This window comes from Topomyia yanbarensis, chromosome 1 (genome assembly GCF_030247195.1).
Source record: "Topomyia yanbarensis strain Yona2022 chromosome 1, ASM3024719v1, whole genome shotgun sequence".
Lineage (NCBI taxonomy): Eukaryota > Metazoa > Arthropoda > Insecta > Diptera > Culicidae > Topomyia > Topomyia yanbarensis.
Window position 1 is genome coordinate 168,172,488 of NC_080670.1, and position 18,829 is coordinate 168,191,316.

General features: G+C 37.3%; 1 protein-coding gene across 5 annotated transcripts in view; it reads left to right on the forward strand.

The window, feature by feature from the left end:
- LOC131680597 (uncharacterized) overlaps positions 1-18,829 on the forward strand; it is a 60,029-nt gene that overhangs the window by 21,245 nt on the left and 19,955 nt on the right. For 3 of the 5 annotated variants that reach the window (XM_058961313.1, XM_058961335.1, XM_058961328.1), the window contains exon 2: positions 823-1,912. In XM_058961313.1, coding sequence (XP_058817296.1) covers positions 1,007-1,912 — 906 coding nt within the window. In that variant the 5' untranslated portion in view covers positions 823-1,006. The remainder of the gene's footprint in view (positions 1-822; positions 1,913-18,829) is intronic. The other 2 variants (XM_058961319.1, XM_058961322.1) reach the window with 2 other exon arrangements.

The following is an 18,829-nucleotide window of genomic DNA, read 5'->3' on the forward strand; positions in this document are numbered from 1 at the left end:
ATTCAACTTGTGTAAAAATCGTTAACGTTTTTAAAGTATCTTCACCGGGTGCACTACCGTCGTTATGTTTTGTAGTGGCTGAGTTCGACTGAATTGACAGCGGTTATACCTCTACAGAGTCAAACCATTCCGGAACCGGTTCGGAATTCTGAGTGAATTCAGTACCAACCGATTGAGTCGGAATCGGTTATTTTCTTGGCGCCAGATTATATACTGAATCCATTCAGGATTTCGAACCGGTTCCGGAATGGATTGGACGGATAGTTGTGATAAGTAAGTCCGGCTGCTCTAATGTTTTATCGTATATTAATTCAAATGTTTACACACGTTTTATTAATATTTTTGTTCGATCATGGATGTCTGTTCTCTGTGTTTTAGGAGTTTTCATGCTTTCTTAAATGTTATTTTTTGCGTTTTTAAGCGAGCTAAGATCGTATGATTTAAAACCGCGTCATTTAAAGTCGTACGATTTTAGATCGCGCTATTTAAAATCGTACGATTTTAATCAGTCATAAAATTTGTGTGATCTTAAATTTATAATATTTTTTTTTGGAAAATCCTACGTCTTAGTATCGCGCGCTTCAGAATCAAACGCTTTTAATTTAGATTCCAATTTCACCTAGAGTAGCGTACACCATAGTTTACCACTCATATATTGATACTGTTTTAAATTCATAAAAAAATATTAAAAAATGCAAGCTGGTCTTATTTACTTCCAAATCGATGAAAACAAATTAATCATGTCTTCAAACTGCCCAATAAACTAACTTCTGTCAGTAACATTCCAAATAAGCTCGAACACACATCCTATACTTCCACTAGCTTTGACGCACCGTTTCCAACATAAGTATTGCAAAGATCAACCCTGATGGTACGTATCAGCAGTTAATTGCCTCCTAATCCACAAAAGGAACAAGTGCGCGAATAATAATGTGTGCCTCGTGGATGCCACTTCCACCGCCGCAAGAACATCGGAACAAAAGCGAATCAAAACAAAAACATTCTCATGATGTCAACAAATTCCGAACGCACCAGTCACCCGGCAGTTGTTAGGTATGCTGTTCTAAACGATCATAGCAGATCCTCGGAATTAACTTCGGCGCCGCTTTCGACGTCATCGCTGCTGGATCCACTGCTACCATCACAACCACCACCATCAACCTACCGGCGGTGTTCGACTCCAGCTGTAACGAGCATGCAAGGTGTAAAATTGGTTGCACATATTTTGCCGCAGGCCGCCGTAGCCGATGTCGATGCGCGAAACAAATACATCTACCGAGAGGCTGCTGATGATGATGATGATCATGATGGTGATCGTGATGACGATGACGACGGCTGCGATAGCAAGTGGTGGCAGCCTCGGAGTCACGCTGGTGCAATTGGAAGCGACAGTAGTGTGCAATTGCTCGACGACGACGACGACGGCGACGGCAACGGTGATGATCGCGATCGAGTGCAAACCGAGCACGGCTGGTGTCCTAACTTCTATGAGAATGTCGCAAATGTGGCATTCGAGCGGCAAGCCTTCGGTAGTGGTTACGGGAAGCTGAGAAGATGCGAGGAGAACATTTATGAGAATATTTGTGAAGACTGCGGCCGGTTGTATAGTGCGGAAAAGTGTGCCTTTTGTTCGGTTGAGGACGAACTGGAAGTTGATCGGACGAAGAAAGTCGGCAAATATAGTGCAAAGTTTCAGGAATTTTTCGGAAATTTTCGAATAAAACCAGTGAAATTTGGCGGTAGTGGTGGGACGATTCAGGGTAAGCGAAAACTGTGCAAAAGTGACATTGTGCACAATGTGAACGGGTTCGAGGATGTGTTTCGAACAAATAAATCGTTTGACCTTGGAGAGATCTGTCGGATGCGGGATGATGCCCGTTCGGAGGTGATCGTTGATGTGACTAAGGATCCGGTAAATTACTCATATGAAATATGACTCATAATACGTTTAGGTACCTGTTTGATTTGGTTGTTCTGATTGATGGGCGTTGGGACTTTTACGCAACGGGTTAGTAGAAAGCTAGACAGTATACACGAAAACGTGATTCCCCTATATTAGTGGGATTTTACTATCACCCTTATTTTTGCAGTATTCCCCTTCAAACGGCAAAACACGTCTTCCACAACTCTGCGGTCAACGCTAACATCATGGAGCACAGACTAAAAGAAGGTGACTTTTCATACATTTACATGAAATGCTTGTGAGAAGGTTAGAATTGCTAGACTTTATAATGTGCATTGAACATTGCGGGAGTATTGTTTCAAGTAAACGTTTTCAACCATTTGGGATCGCAATAGTTCAGTTATTATTGGTATTAAAATTTAAGCTCGATTTTTAGCTCGTTGTTTTTCAGTTTTATGGGAGGATAATAATAATCCCTGGAGATTGATTCTGTTGAGATTGATTCCGTTGATAGCGGCTTTTTCCGCAAAATGATTTTTTCTATGAAAACTTTATATTTCTTCTACAGCTAGGCAGGGATGAAAGGAAACTATTTCCGAATAAACATCTTTATGGAATCATCATCATACTAGATACTCATATGAAGAATAATGTATTCTCATGATATGAGGATGATAAACTGCTATGATTGTACCATTTTCAAGTAATAGCTCTTTGCTTTAATGTAGTTTTAAACTAAAGAGAATTATAGCAAAATACTTGCCATGGGATTATTTGTTTGGCGTTTGCTGACTGATAGCTGTCACTAAAATGTCGCTTCACTTATATTCTCAATGAAACAATGAATCAAATGGTTATCCCTGGATTTGAACGTGTTTGCTTTATAGATTTGAATTAGGATGGCTTTGTCTGCAGAAATTTGGGGATTGAAATGTTATTTCATACCAAAATGTTGCTTTTTTGGCACCATAACTTTTGATAACTCCACAGATATAAGAGATAGAAATAAACTTACATGAGAAAAATTGTGTATTTTCTTATGCCGGACAAAATCTGAGAACATTTTGAGATTCTAAAAAATCACCCAGAAAAGTTATTTTGAAGAAGTGATTTAGAGGTGTATCATAGAATACTCTACAAATGTCTTAAAACCCTATTAAAATCAAAAGTTAGATACATAGACTCTTCAGCAAAGTTATTTCTTATTATGTTCCCTACAACTTTGCTGAACACAGTTTTTCAACGTTCAGAAATGACCAAGCAAAAATTTGCTTCTCAGTTTTAGAGAGATTGATCACCAAACTAAGACTTTAATAAAATAAGGATAAGATACAAACGGGAATCTTCTCACGGACCAGTGTGAGGTGATCCAGAGGTGGCGGCAGCACTACGAAGAACACCTGAACGGCGATGCAGCAGACGACGAGGATGGCACGGTAACGCACCTGGGAGCACGCGCGGAAGACATTACACTACCGGCTCCGGATCTCCAAGAAATCCAGGAGGATATCAGCCGGCTCAAAAATAATAAAGCCGCTGCACAGTGATGCCGAGGCGGAAAAAAGTCAAAAAATGCACCTTTTAATTTTGTTCCAAGGTTATTTTTGTATTATTGTACAGTATATAAGAAATGATTTGCCAAAATTTCAGGACGTTTGGATGAGTGGTTGGCCCGCTACAGTATTTCAAAGTTCAGTGCGCTCATTGTTCGATTTTTTCTTCCCTTGTAAAATATATGGAGAAACTGAAACAAACTTTATCTCGATTTTCAAATAGGAGCACACACTTTCTCGCATGTAACACTAGGCCCATTTTGAAGATTTTTTTATCAGCTTTTCGAAAATCTCTATGACATCTTGCGCAATTTTGCGCAAACCACATCTTTTTGGTATTAACAGTGTACAGGTATACATCGATTTAACGTACTTGAGGGATTCCATGGGAAAGTGGCTGACCATAAAATATGACCATCTCCGAATCGAACAAAACTTTGCAGTTGTGTTCGGATCATGAATCTCCATGATTTTTTCTGTCAATTTTGATACAAGAGCATTTTTTTAAAAGGGCGTAGAAATTTTTGCATGCAGCATGAAAATAAAAATTTCTCGGTTACCGTATTTTATACAGCAAAACTATCTGAGAAATAGTTGCAGGGAATGGAAACTTGTACACGAAAAAATATACATTGATTTTTTTTTAATATTGTAGTTTTCGAAATATTTTAAATTTTGTTCCAATAAATGAAATAACAATTATTCCATTTGTTTACGACCTTTTCATAAGTTATTTGTGTTTCTCCATCAAGAACAGAAGGTTTTGCAAAATGCTCATAAAATATCCTGCAACTTTCCCGTTGACATCAAGGCGATATTGGGAACAAGTTGTAAGCTACAAGAAAACAATGAATATATGATTCAGCTATAGGATCAGATGATCAAACTATATAGTTGAATCATATTTTTGTTGTTTTCTGATAGCTTTCAAAAGGTTTACAATAACACCTTGATGTCAAAAGAAAAGCCACAAGAAATTCAATGAGCATTTTCATAAACCTACTATTTTTGAAAGAGAAACGCGCACATCTTATGAAAAGGTCGTAATCAAACAAAATAATAGTTTTGGTTAAAACAAAATTTAAAATATATCGAAAACTAAAGCATTTTCGAAATTATTTGTTATGAGCATTTTGATTTGAAATAGTATTTGGAATTATATTCAATAATAAAATAGTATTCTTTATTGAAAGGAGTATGAATTTTAATAATATGCTAAAAGTTGTTAAGAAAACTTTCTTTTTTCTTTTCGATCAAGAAGAGTTTAAATTAAATTAAATAAGAGTTTGTAAACTCCAAAATTAAACCGAAACTCAAAGAAAAATGTTTTCATAAAATATCTCGATACATGTATGAGAGACGAAATCGATTGAATTCAACTAGTAGTGCGATGACGAATTTCGCGCCAAATCGTATTCAGAGCTTAAAGCTCTAGACTTCCTGTGATAATTTGAGGAAGTTCGAAGATTGTCATCGGTTGACCGGAATATATTAACATCCAATTCGAACAATGAGCGTTAACAACAAATTTCAAGGGCTGAATACAGAGACGTACAATAGCTGTAATCGATGGCTACAGTGTGAAGGGAACGACAAATCAAATTTGTAGTTTGCTCGGCGGAATTCGAGCGTTACCAAAATTATCAAGCAATAGGAGCACTGGAGTGTGTCAGGAATTGAACGAATATTTCAGCATTCATCCATCCAACGATTTCTTCACATTTTTTTCCGCTCATGCTGCCTAGTTCTAATTTTTACGTTCTAAATTTATAATTCGCTCTACAATATCCATCCATTTTTCAGTTTGACAAACATTGTGATTATCTGGCGAAAAAGAGGGTCCGACTTGAACAATGAAAAACCGATTTAATCCATCTAGCAGTGAGATGAGACATTTCTTACACATTTCACTGTTGGATTAGTTTGCAGAACTCACGAGAAGTAGGCACCCAATTAGAGGTGGAATGAAAACAGTTTCTAGTCTTGCACAAATAAAATCTCGAATAAACTGAATAAATTATAGAAATCAACAAAACGACCGAAATAAAAAAGTAAAGCAAAAAATGAAACAATAGGTTTTTAAATTCATAAAATGAGTAGAAAAATTAATGGAAATCATTATAATTTTGATCCAAATACACGAATCAAATTAGATTAGGTTATTACATAAAAATTAAGATTATATTTAGAAATAGTTATAAGATTAATAGAATAAATTGACTCATACTAACAAATTGAATGAACTAAAACGAATGACTGAACATGAAATGCATAAAATTAAAGATACGAATAAAATGAATCAGATAAATCAAATGAATCAAATGAATCAAATGAATCAAATGAATCATATGAATCATATGAATCAAATGAAACAAATGAATCATATGAATCATATGAATCAAATGAATCAAATGAATCAAATGAATCAAATGAATCAAATGAATCAAATGAATCAAATGAATCAATTGAATCAAATGAATCAAATGAATCAAATGAATCAAATGAATCAAATGAATCAAATGAATCAAATGGATCAAATGAATCAAATGAATCAAATAAATCAAATGAGTCAAATGAATTAAATCAATCAAATAAATCAAATAAATCAAATGAATCAAATGATTCAAATGAATCAAATGAATCAAATGAATTAAATCAATCAAATAAATCAAATAAATCAAATAAATCAAATGAATCAAATGAATCAAATGAATCAAATGAATCAAATGAATCAAATGAATCAAATGAATCAAATGAATCAAATGAATCAAATGAATCAAATGAATCAAATGAATCAAATGATTCAAATGAATCAAATGAATCAAATGAATCAAATGAATCAAATGAATCAAATGAATCAAATGAATCAAATGAATCAAATGAATCAAATTAATCAAATGAATCAAATGAATCAAATGAATCAAATGAATCAAATGAATCAAATGAATCAAAATCAAATGAATCAAATGAATCAAATGAATCAAATGAATCAAATGAATCAAATGAATCAAATGAATCAAATGAATCAAATGCATCAAATAAATCAAATGAATCATATGAATCAAATGAATCACATGAATCACACAAAGCACATGAATTAAATGAATTAAATGAATCAAATTGATTTAATTCATCCAGTGAATACAATGAATCAAATTAATGAAATGGATCAAATGAATGAAAAGAATGGATGAACAAAATGAATAAAGTAAAAAAATAAATGAAATGTATAAACAAAACAAACGAATCAAATAAATAAAATGAGCTGGAGTGATAAAATGAATAAAAAGAAGAAAATGAGCAGAATTAAATGCATTGATTAAAATGAAAAATTGAACTACAGTAAAAGGTTATAAATTAATATAAAGAAATAAATTGAATCAAATAAATTATTTGGATGAAATGATTAAAACTGAAAAAGTAGTCAGATTATTAAAATGAAGAAACTGAACAAAATGAATAAACTGGAAAAAATTAATAAAATGCATACAATGAAAACAATGAATGATATGAGTAAAATGCACAAAAAGAATGAACTGATCAGAGTGAATCCAAAGAATGAAACGAATAAAATAAGTAAAATGAACGCAGATGAACAAAACGAATTAAAAGATGCGGAATGAAATTATTAATTAAAATGAAATGGTCATATATTTGAAGCCAAACACATTTTTGAATAAATATAATGAGTAAACCGGATTGTACGAAATGAAAACCAGAAATTTGCATCAGAAAGTTCTGAAATGTTTTTGAAAATCCCAAAGGCTAATAAATATGCAATGGACTTTCTAGGGCTTCCATCTTTTTTTGGTTTTATTCTTTTTGTTTTCATGCTTCTTTACTTGACGAATTCAAAGTTTACTTTTTGGTCACATATTCCCGAAAAAAGATTTATGTGCAGAACAGAATTTACTGGTCCAGTATTTTAACGCGCAATTGAATATAGTAAAGTGAGACAAGGTCACATGTGCTTTCAAGCCCCTTGAACAGAGAACGACAGAGGGAGAATGCGATTCGTGAATGAGACAGGTAGATATTTCAAAGTTTTTATTTGCATTGAAGTAAATAGTGTGAAATGTCTAGGCTATGTCGATTGCATAAAAGCCGTGTTTGTATTGTTTCGTTCGGAATTCTCGTGCAGGAAATATGGATAAATAAGTCCTATACAGACCAATATTGTGAAAAAAAAAAATGATTCAAACTACTCAGTATATCCTAATATGGACGACGATAAGTTAGAAGACACATTGTAGTTGCATCCCCCATCGAGAGTGGGTACTTTGGGGACTTCTTTTCCTGGATCTAATTTGTGGCTATTTTTGGTCTTTGATCCGTTATTTTTCATGAAAGTTCGTACCAATACAACGAATGCGCAACGTTCCGTCTTCCATCTGCACGCCACCATAGATGGTACGCAACACTTTTCGTTCGAAAACTCCAAGGGTGCGTTGGTCCTCCACGAGCATAGTCCAGGTCTCGTGGCCGTAGAGGACCACCGATCTAATCAGCGTCTTGAAGATAATCAACTTCGTGCGGCGGCGAATTTTGTTCGACCGGAGCGTCCTCTGGAGTCCAAAGTAGGCACGATTTCCCGCTATGATCCGTCTCTGAATTTCATTGTCGTCGGTTACCAGTGAGCCCAAATACATGAATTCGTCGACCATCTCGATTTTGTCACCGTCAATCCGAACTCGGGTGGGAGGTTCACATTGTCGTCTCTAGAACCTCTTCTTCTCATGTATTTTGTCTTCGAAATCCTGGCTTCAGCTTTCAGTCTTTGAGCATATATTTCATTCAAAATTCAATAGAGATACGAATAGTTTAAATATCGCACGTGGAATGTCTCTTTTGAAAATTTCCATCGTCAAACTTTCATATTACCCAGTTAAGCCAAATATTTTTCTGATATAGCCATGAATTTCCTTAATTATAGTGTAGAAACAGGCTTTGAAAACAATTGAATTAAAGTTAAGTTGATGTAGCAGCAGACAAAAATAGTTTTGTTTTCTCAAACCTTCGCAATTACAATTAATAAATATTTCAGATTGGCAGAAGATCTTATCACACAACTTAGAAATGCATACAGAAATAGCTAGATAGATGTGATAGAAGAGAGACAGAGAGAAGAGAGAGAGAGAGAGAGAGAGAGAGAGAGAGAGAGAGAGAGAGAGAGAGAGAGAGTGAGAGAGATGGGGGGGGGGGCGTGTGAGGAATGGCAAATGATGGTTAATGCAGTGACATTATTTTTATAGGTATATTATTATGATATATTGATTCTTACATTCTTATCATAAATAATGTAAGTAGTAATTTTTGCTCCATAACCAGTATAACCTAAATCTTGCAAAAGAGCTAAATTTTCGCTAGATTTTTGGGCTTCAAACATACAGTTGCTTTCGGTGACGCCACAAGTATAATTATATTAGAAATCTTTTATCTCACTACTAGGTGAATTACTTGTTGATCTGTGTATTGATATACCATCCAACATTTACCTCATGATTGAACGCAATGCCTAATCCAAGGAATAAATACTAGAACTCACTGTTTCTTTATCAACGCATTATTTTGTCTTTGAAGTGAACTTATATATTGATTTTTGAGAAATAGTTCATTTATTATAAAGGTAATTCACAAAATGTTCTCAACATCGAATTCCTTGAATCACGTAGATGTGTTTTCATACCCCGATATTCAAAATCGGTTTAGTTTTGCCCCTAAAACACCAGTAAAGCAATACTCTGTATGAAACAATCTCATTTTTAATTGGTGTAAATTGGTAAGCGAGAACTAAAAATACAAAATGTCTAATATCTCCGCCGCTCGCACACGGATTTAGACAATCTATAGCTTGTTAGAAAGGTATTTTCACAAGCTTTCTATTTATGTGCAGTTTGAGGGACAATATTATATTGCTCGAAAGTTATTTGCAAAAAACCTGCTGTATTTTGACAAAATCGCCCATATCTCAGAAAGTAAACAACATATCGAAAATCAAAAATAATAGTGTCAAATGGCAACGTTAGGCCTTTCATTTGAAACTAATTTCATTAACAACATTTTGTACATACATACATACACACATACACACACACATACAGACATTGTCTCAATTTGTCGAGCTGAGTCGATTGGTATATGAGACTCGGCCCTCCGGACCTCGGAAAAAGTTGTCAAAGTTTGAGCGAATCCTATACATTTCTTTTGTAAGAAATGTAAAAATCGATTTTTTTGGCCCAGCACTAGTAAAATTCAGTTTTTCCTACACAATGCATTGATTGAAGAATTTAGATATGTTATTAACAGAGCATTAGTAATAATTGTGTTATCAAAAGCATCGCGAAACATCAAGTTCTAAATGTTCTCAATCGAAATAATATTCGAAGAGAGTGCTAAGAGTTATCAGAAATGTCTCACACTGTTAGGTGGATTAAAAGCGTTTTTTTTTTATCTGTGTGACTTTAGTTCAAAATTGTTTTTTTTCTCTCAACTTTTTTATTGTAAAATCGAATAAAATAAAGGATCTACAATTTGGCATCATTCCAAATCTAATTTGGATAATTTCAAAAACCAGAAGAATTTTTTTCATTTTGGAACCGTAAAAAGTTAATGAATCAAACATATTGAAATGGGAGTACTACCGAAAGAGAAAATGAATATTCATGCGAGTACTCAATGGGAGCATCAAAAAGCATACGATTTTACAGTTTCGTTCGTGTGATATTACATGTCATTTATTTTACAGCAATATTGGTTTAAAAATACATTAAAGTGCATTGGTATCCCGTTTAATGAAGCTGTAATTTTCAATCAACGTGTAAATTTATAAAAAAATTCGTTGAAGAAAGCACGACAAGTGGTGTGTGTGTGTGTGTGGTGGGACTTAATTTTACATAAATATTCATGCTCCAAATATGTGCATGAACATAAATTTAAAATTATAAAAAAAAGTTCTGTGCATTTTATTGACGGTTCAGTGTCCTTTCGATTCAAAACTACTATAGTCGATACATTGATTTATCCAAACACCTTATTTCAAGCAAATTTCACAATTTTAAATTTTCAAGTAAATTGGTTAAAAAAGGAATAATTTTTAGATTTCTTTGCGATACAGAGAGTGGTAATAGTCAACCAATTTTCACTGCATATGGCAACATTTGAAGAATAATTTCTTTAGTTTGCATAGCAAAGTGCTAGAAATTGAGCGAGTGATAGTGAATCTCCAGAGGCACTTTGAAAAAAATTCAGTGTCCATCATAACTCAAAATGTACTGGACCAATTGTTTAGAGATTTTGTACAATCCTTCCTGGACCCAAGTAACCACGTGAAATTTTCTTTAAACTATTTGAAATTGTTTTTAACGTTTCGCGTTCCGCTCTTCAGCACATGACAGCCGTATTGACCGTCATACAGCCACCCCCCATTTACCTCCCTATCATAATATCCTCAGGTATTAGGGCTATGTAGACATCATATTCGTAATCAGCGACCCAAAATTACCCAAGAAACCATTGTTTGAAAATATTTAATACACTTTTTTATTTTTTTCCGACTTTTGTATGAAGAGGAATCACTGTGCGCTGGGGTTGACCAAATACCAAGCGAGCTACTAAAACACGGTGGCGAGCCACTGGCTAAAGCGCTGCACTGGGTGATTACCAAGATTTGGGAGGAGGAGATTTTACCGGAGGAGTGGATGGAAGGTGTCGTGTGTCCTATCCACAAAAAGGGCGACAAGCTGGATTGCTGTAATTACCGAGCAATCACCCTGCTGAACGCCGCCTACAAGGTACTCTCCCAAATACTATGCCGTCGACTATCACCAATTGCAAGAGAGTTCGTGGGGCAGTACCAGGTGGGTTTCATGAGCGAACGATCTACCACGGACCAGGTGTTCGCTCTTCGTCAAGTACTGCAGAAATGCCGCGAGTACAATGTGCCCACACATCATTTGTTCATCGACTTCAAAGCCGCATACGACACTATCGATCGAGATCAGCTATGGCAGATTATGCACGAGTACGGATTCCCGGACAAACTGACGCGATTAGTGAAGGTGACGATGGATCGGGTGATGTGCGTAGTACGTGTCTCAGGGACGCTCTCGAGTCCCTTCGAATCACGCAGAGGGTTACGGCAAGGTGATGGTCTCTCGTGTCTGTTATTTAACATCGCGCTGGAAGGTGTAATAAGAAGAGCAGGGATCGACACGAGTGGTACGATTTTCACAAAGTCCGTTCAGCTACTTGGCTTCGCCGATGATTATTGCACGAAACTTTGAGAAGATGGAGGAAGCCTACATCAGACTGAAAAGAGAAGCCAAGCGCGTCGGACTTGCCATCAACACGTCGAAGACAAAGTACATGATAGGAAGAGGTTCACGAGAAGAGAATGAGAACCGCCCGCTTCGAGTTTGCATCGGTGGCGACGAAATCGAGGTGCTTGAAGAGTTCGTGTACTTGGGCTCACTGGTGACCGCCGACAATGATACCAGCAGAGAGATTCGTAGACGCATCGTGGCAGGAAATCGTGCTTACTTTGGCCTCCGCAAGACACTTCGGTCGAACAGAGTTCGCCGTCGTACGAAGTTGACCATCTACAAGACGCTGATTAGACCGGTAGTTCTCTACGGGCACGAGACCTGGACCATGCTCGTGGAGGACCAACGCGCACTTGGTGTCTTCGAACGGAAAGTGCTGCGTACCATCTACGGTGGAGTGCAGATGAAAGACGGCACATGGAGACGGCGAATGAACCATGAGTTGCATCAGCTGTTGGGGGAGCCGCCCATCTGTCATACCGCGAAAATCGGACGACTACGGTGGGCCGGGCACGTAGCCAGAATGTCGGACAATAGCCCGGTGAAAACGGTTCTCAATTGCAATCCGACCGGTACAAGAAGACGTGGCGCGCAGCGAGCACGATGGATCGACCAGGTGGAAGATGATTTGCGGACCCTTCGCAGACTGCGTGGCTGGCGACGCGCGGCCATGGACCGAGTGGAATGGAGGAATCTTTTGTATACGGCACAGGCCACTTCGGCCTTAATCTGTTAATAAATAAAAAAATAAGGAATATTGTATAGACACTTTGCTCAAGACATTATAGCTCGAAAATCGTTTTTTCGTGAACAATGAGCATAGCCCAAAATTAGGAACTTAGAAAGACAAAATTATTTGTGTTTATTTATTGTCTTTTTATTTGAAAAATCAAGGTACAATTAACATAACTGGGAGATTACAATATGAGATTTTTAAAATTATAATGATATAATAAGCATTTTTTAGACTATCTTTAAATTAGAAAAGATTTTAGATTACCTTAAAATAGGAATAGAATTCAATGTACATAGGGATTAATTACACGGTGTTACAAAATGAAAAAAATGAATGTACTTTTGAAGTGATCTGCCAAAGGTGGTAGGTCTGGTCAAACACAACAAAACCATGTTTGATCAGTGTATATGTACCCTCAAAATCTTGATTTAAAGCAAAAAAAACTGTTTTTCAAGACTTTCGGTATTAAAAATTTTTCTACGCGATCATTTTCAAACTGATTTTCAATTTTGAGTGTTCTTGAAAGAAGACGAAATGATCTTTCCAACGGTATGCTATGCTATGTTATTATGTTAAAAGTACTATGCGGTTTTGGGACAACTATATGAATGTAACCATTATTTTGCAAAAAATGAAAAATATAAAATATGCTCAACATTTTTATTAGGAAGTGTTTTTTTTCTATATTTCGATTATAGAGGTTTTAACCTTAAGGTCATTCGCCTCTTCGAGTTAGAAAAATCTCTTATGAAAATTTCTTACCCTATGTGCGGGGTCGGGGCTCGAACCCAGGTGCGCTGCGTACAAGGCAATCGATTTACCAACTACGCTACGCCTACCCCCAAGAAGTGTTTTTGTTTTAATGAAAACTTAGAGAGAACATTTAATAACGTATCTAATGATCTATTTATCATCAGAAACAGTTGGAAAATTGAATAGTTATTGATTTTTTTTACCAAATTAGAAACTTCAATTGCCGCAAGGTTCTACTGTATCGTTTTTGTTGGCTATTTTCGCCAAATTTAAGACTAACGTCCGGAAACCATTACTCTCTGTCCTAATAACTTAGGTCCATACATTCAGTAGGACCAATAAAAAAGCACATATCCACTAAACAACACGTTCCATGGCGACATCACCGGGAACTCTATTGATATGGAAGATCTCACTTTCTTCTAGCATCTGAGCCGCACAACAAAATAAAGTATTAGATTCACGGTCCGCCCGCTATTATCCAAAAGCACACGCGAATATGCGAAAGGCACACTGTTATAGAATAGAATTTATGCACGCGAAGTTTCATACACGTTAGCACACGCCACATACAAACGCACACGCGATCGAACACGTTAACGTACAAATGCTAGAGCCCTTCGCGATGATAAACGCGATCCCTACGCCCGCACATACCTGAACCGTACAATGAATATCCAGAATCACGGCCCGCTACAATTGGCCCAAAGCAGTGTTTTAGTGGGCGCCATTCGCCTGTTTCGTCTGCAAATTGTAGTGTGTGATTTTGGCGGGGAGCCCTTCGGAGAACCTAGCTCTACAGCTCCAGTGGGACAACTCTCGAAAAAAAAGATGATTATTACATTACGCCTCAATAATAGTGCGTCATTTCATACTCTACACCTTCCCATACTAATGATCAGCTATTAGTCTGTGCACGCTGGCGTTGCCGACTGGCGGATCGGTATTGATTGGCTCTTGTTGTGGGCCATGTTTGCAGACATTGTGCTACAGTTTAGTGACAGTGTTAGTGGACACGGCTCGCAGTGGGGGTCAGTGTGTGTGTTGATTTATCGGTCGACTTCGTCATCGTTCACAGGCTAATTAAAAAATGTAAAAGTAGATGTCTATTAGAGGTTGTGTTGTAATAACAGTAGTTTTTAGTACTTGCGTACAATCGTTATGTATTAGTCGTATGTCTATCTGTGTATGTGTTCGTCTGAACCTTTATTACAGCTGGGTCAGAGAATAGATGCAGAATTAACGAATATGATACAATAATAGGCAATCCTTCTTCGGATTCGTTGGTGACTTTTCCCGATGCTCAATTCGTGAATTCACAGTCTGGTTTTTCATCTGGCTCAGTTCAGAAGCTAGAATTCGCTCCGCTGTTATAACAGGGCAAGTAATCAAATTTACCCGTGCCCCGCTTTGTCAATTTGCAAAAGCAAAAATTGATTTCTTCTACCTAGTGTGTGAAACGTGAAACGCGCCTCTATGCAAAGCAAATTGATATCCCGATGCGGGCAAACTGTGTTGCAGTTGACTTCTCGAAATATCCGGTAAGATCACTGATTCGTGAAGTGAAGCAAATGTTGAAGGTGAACATGAAGCTCAACGTAAAAGAGGTAATAACTGTGCAATTCCACCATCCACGCCATGCGGTACTGATTGTGATGATGTTCAAAAACATTAGTCAAGCAAAGACATTTGCATCGTAGAACAACTTGAAACACGTCTTCGGATGTAATGAGATGTTATACAGCATCCCAACATATGTAGATAATGACTGTATTGAAATAAAGCTACATGACTGGGCCACAGGCACTCATCCCGCCACTATCAAACAGCTCAAGTCAAAATACTGAGTGGTGGATAGTGTTAAGGAAGATACTTGGCGTTCGTGTGGCGAAAATGTGTCCGGCAGAACCCATTTCCTCCTACTTGACCGTCTCATGCAGATCAGCTCAAGGTGATGCATGTTCTCAACGAACACTGGTCACGAACCCAGGGCAGATTCCTACGGGCCAATACTGCTATCAGCCGCTGCGCCACGGAAAAACTTTCGCAGAGGCTGCTAAAGAAATTCCACCTGTTACGACCAAAGCCGGAATACAGTCATCGTATGCTTAACCACAACCGGTTGTCAAAACAACGACTGTGGACCAGGCAATCACAAACACCAGCTCAACTACGGTCGGGCCCCGTTCCACTAATCCAACTGCCTTTACCAGCAGCGAAGTAACAACTATTACACCAAATACATCCAAACCAACAACCAACACTACCAATAAAGAACCAAATGCCGACGAAGAAAGATTTACAACAGAGTAAGTATTTACAAAAACAAACAAACAAAAACATGCAGTACCGATTAAGACACGGACGTGAACGAAAACGCGAGAGAACACGGACCGAATGACCCCCAAAGTGCGGTAGACAACGCACCTAATGTTGCACCATCAAGAAAGAGGATCTCAACACGCAGCAGCAAGCTCCGTCAATAAGACCCGATTGACAGTTGAAAATTTATTTTAATTTTTACATATTTTAAAATTAATAAATGACCCATGGCTCAGTTATGCTAACGCATTGACTTGTGTCAAATAAACAAGAAGGAATAAATCCTGCATTCGATTTGATTCATTCGAGTACATCGGAGTAGATAAATTAAGGTACGATTAACTTACCAACGTACGTGAATCATCCGTTCCCGGTCAGCATAGCATGAAAAAATTCTAACAGAATGCCATTGTCGCTAATGATAAATAAGTATCATTTGCTGGCATTTACGCGAGTTATGTTATGTTACATATGTTCTTTTCTTTTACTTCATTATTATTATTTATTCATTTATAGGTGGAAGCGTAATCTCTTTCTTTCTTTTTTTATTCAGCATATTATTTTTCCTTTTATTACTTTGCCTGTACATATGCTCGTGGCCTTCGCGATAACGAAAATTTGTCACAAACGCGAACATGCAATTGAAATCATCCATACATACTTACACCCGCGATCTCGCCAACACAATAACACCCCGGTAATTGAATGAATGTTTTGGCAGCTATAAATTTACATATGCAGTCTCAAACATTAAGCCGACGCTCGCGCGATCGTGAATCGATCACGTCCGGGAATCTCTTCCTTCGATCCTAGCAACCCAGACTCATGCCTTCAGCTTGAACAAAAAAGTAACGCTCACATGAATGTTCCATGGCGACATGACTGGGAACTATAGTGAAATGGGGAAACTTTTTCTCTTTAAACATCTGAACCATTCACCAAAAATTAAATATCAGAGTAACGGTCTGCGCGGGATCTTTCAAGAACACGCGAATATGCGAATGGCCACAGAGTTATAAAAAAATTACATACCCGCTAGCACACACGACGAAAACGTTAACATATAAACGCTCGAGTCCTTTGCGATCATCCACGCACATCCACGCTCACGATCTCACAAACATGATCACACCCGGTGAACGTTTGAGCACTTATAAATTTACAAACGCAGTCTTAATGCTATCAGGCGGACCAAACAAAAAATAACGCATCTAAACCGTGCACTGAAAATTAAGTATATATCAGATGCCCGGTCCGTGCAATCATCTAAAAACACACGCAAATATGCGAATAGACAATACGTTCCATGGCAACATGGCCGGGAAGTCTAGTGATATAGAAGAACTCACTTTCATCTCGCATCTGAATCGTACACCGAAAACTAAGCATCACATTCACGGTCCTCGCGCGATCATCGAATAACACACGCAAATATGCGAAAGGACACACTGTTATAAAATAGAATTTATACACGCGATGTTACGTACACGTTAACACAGGCAACACACAAACGCACACGCGATCGAACACGTTAACATACAAACGCTCGATCCCTTCGCGATGATACACGCGATTGCGAAGTCCCTATGCCCGTACATATCTGAAGCGTACAATGAATATCACATTCAGAATCACGGCCCGCTGCAATTGGCCTTAAGCAATGTTTTAGTGGGTGACATTCCCTGCCACGTCTGCAATTGTAGTGAGTGATTCTGACGGGGAGTCCTTCCAAGAGCATAGCTCTACAGCTCCAGTTAACTCTCGAATGAAAAGAACATAACGTAGCATACCGTTGAAAAGGTCATTTTCTTCTTTCCAGAAAATTCAAAAAATTGATAATCGGTTTAAAAATGACCGCTTGAAAAAGTGCCGAAAATCCCGAAAAACATATTTTTGCTATAAATCAAGATTTTGAGGGTAAACCACATTTTTCATACATTATTTTAAGTTGCATTTGATGAGATCTACAACCTATACTAGGTCACTTGAAAAGTACAAAACCACTGTAGCACCGTGATGTTAAGACTAGGGGATGGGTAATTGAGTATAAATACTATAAGTACACTTTAGTTTCTGTTTTGAGAAAGAGTGTAATTTAAAGAAAGAGGAAAAGATTCAAATTCGTTTTTTATTACGAAAGCCTATTTGCTTGAGAAAGACAATTTCAAGGAGGAGAGAGGTTTATTTCAGCATCGGAGTAATAATCATATCAAATACGGGGGGTAGGCATTCGGGTGTCTCAAAATAACATCATGTTAAAGAAGTCATCGGGCTCACTACATAAATGAAAGGTTAGGGTATGTGCACCACTTTCATCAGAAAAATTACATTCCTATATTCTGCTAAACCATTTGAAGTGTTTCCTATACATGTAAAATTTTGTAAATACCCAGTTTTGACGAAAAACCAATGAAAAACACCAAAAATTAAACTTTTTACTAAGTTCTAATGGCTCTGACGCTCTTATAAACCAAAACTTTGTACAAACTAACTTACAAAACTTATCCATTTGAATCTTTAAATTAAAATCCTAAAAAAATCTAAGACAGTTCAGGAACACTTCAACAGGCATAAATTTGAAATTTTAGCTAAATTCGGCCCATTTTTTCAAAAATCAAAATTCGCCACTTTCAGGGAGCGTTTTTTCACTCCGAAGAAGAAAATTGTCTTAATACCCTAACTTTTCAATTAAGAAGTGAGCCAGATGACTTTTTTTTTAACATGGTGTCATTTTGGGACACCCTAGTGGGCATCGTTATTAAAGAATAGAAGATCATCAAGCTTGCAGTTTGTAAGAAATGGTCGACTTAGAGTACCCAGACAGCGCAGCGGAACGTCGGGTGGACCTCGTCGCACCCGTAGGGAACCCTCCAGATTTGTCAGACGTTCGGGTCATTTTCGGCTTCAGTTTTGGTTTATGCAAGCACAGTGATGAGAATGATGACAATCACGTTGTAGCGTTCTGGTGCGAGTCGGCACCAATTAGAACGAGAGTTTTATTGGGGGTATGTTTTCGAACCCCCACATCGTTCACGACACCTTCAATTTCTACCCTTACAGCTGAAATATATACGCGTAAAGTGCTCACAGCAAGCTTTATTGTTTGCCTGCTTTGAGTTGGCTAACATAACGCTAACGAGAAGGTTTCTGTCAGGTTTAATATAAAATCTTATAATATAGTCCTGCGCAGAAAGTGGACCACAAACGGATCAGTTGAGAGTTCATTTGAGACGTGGGGAGA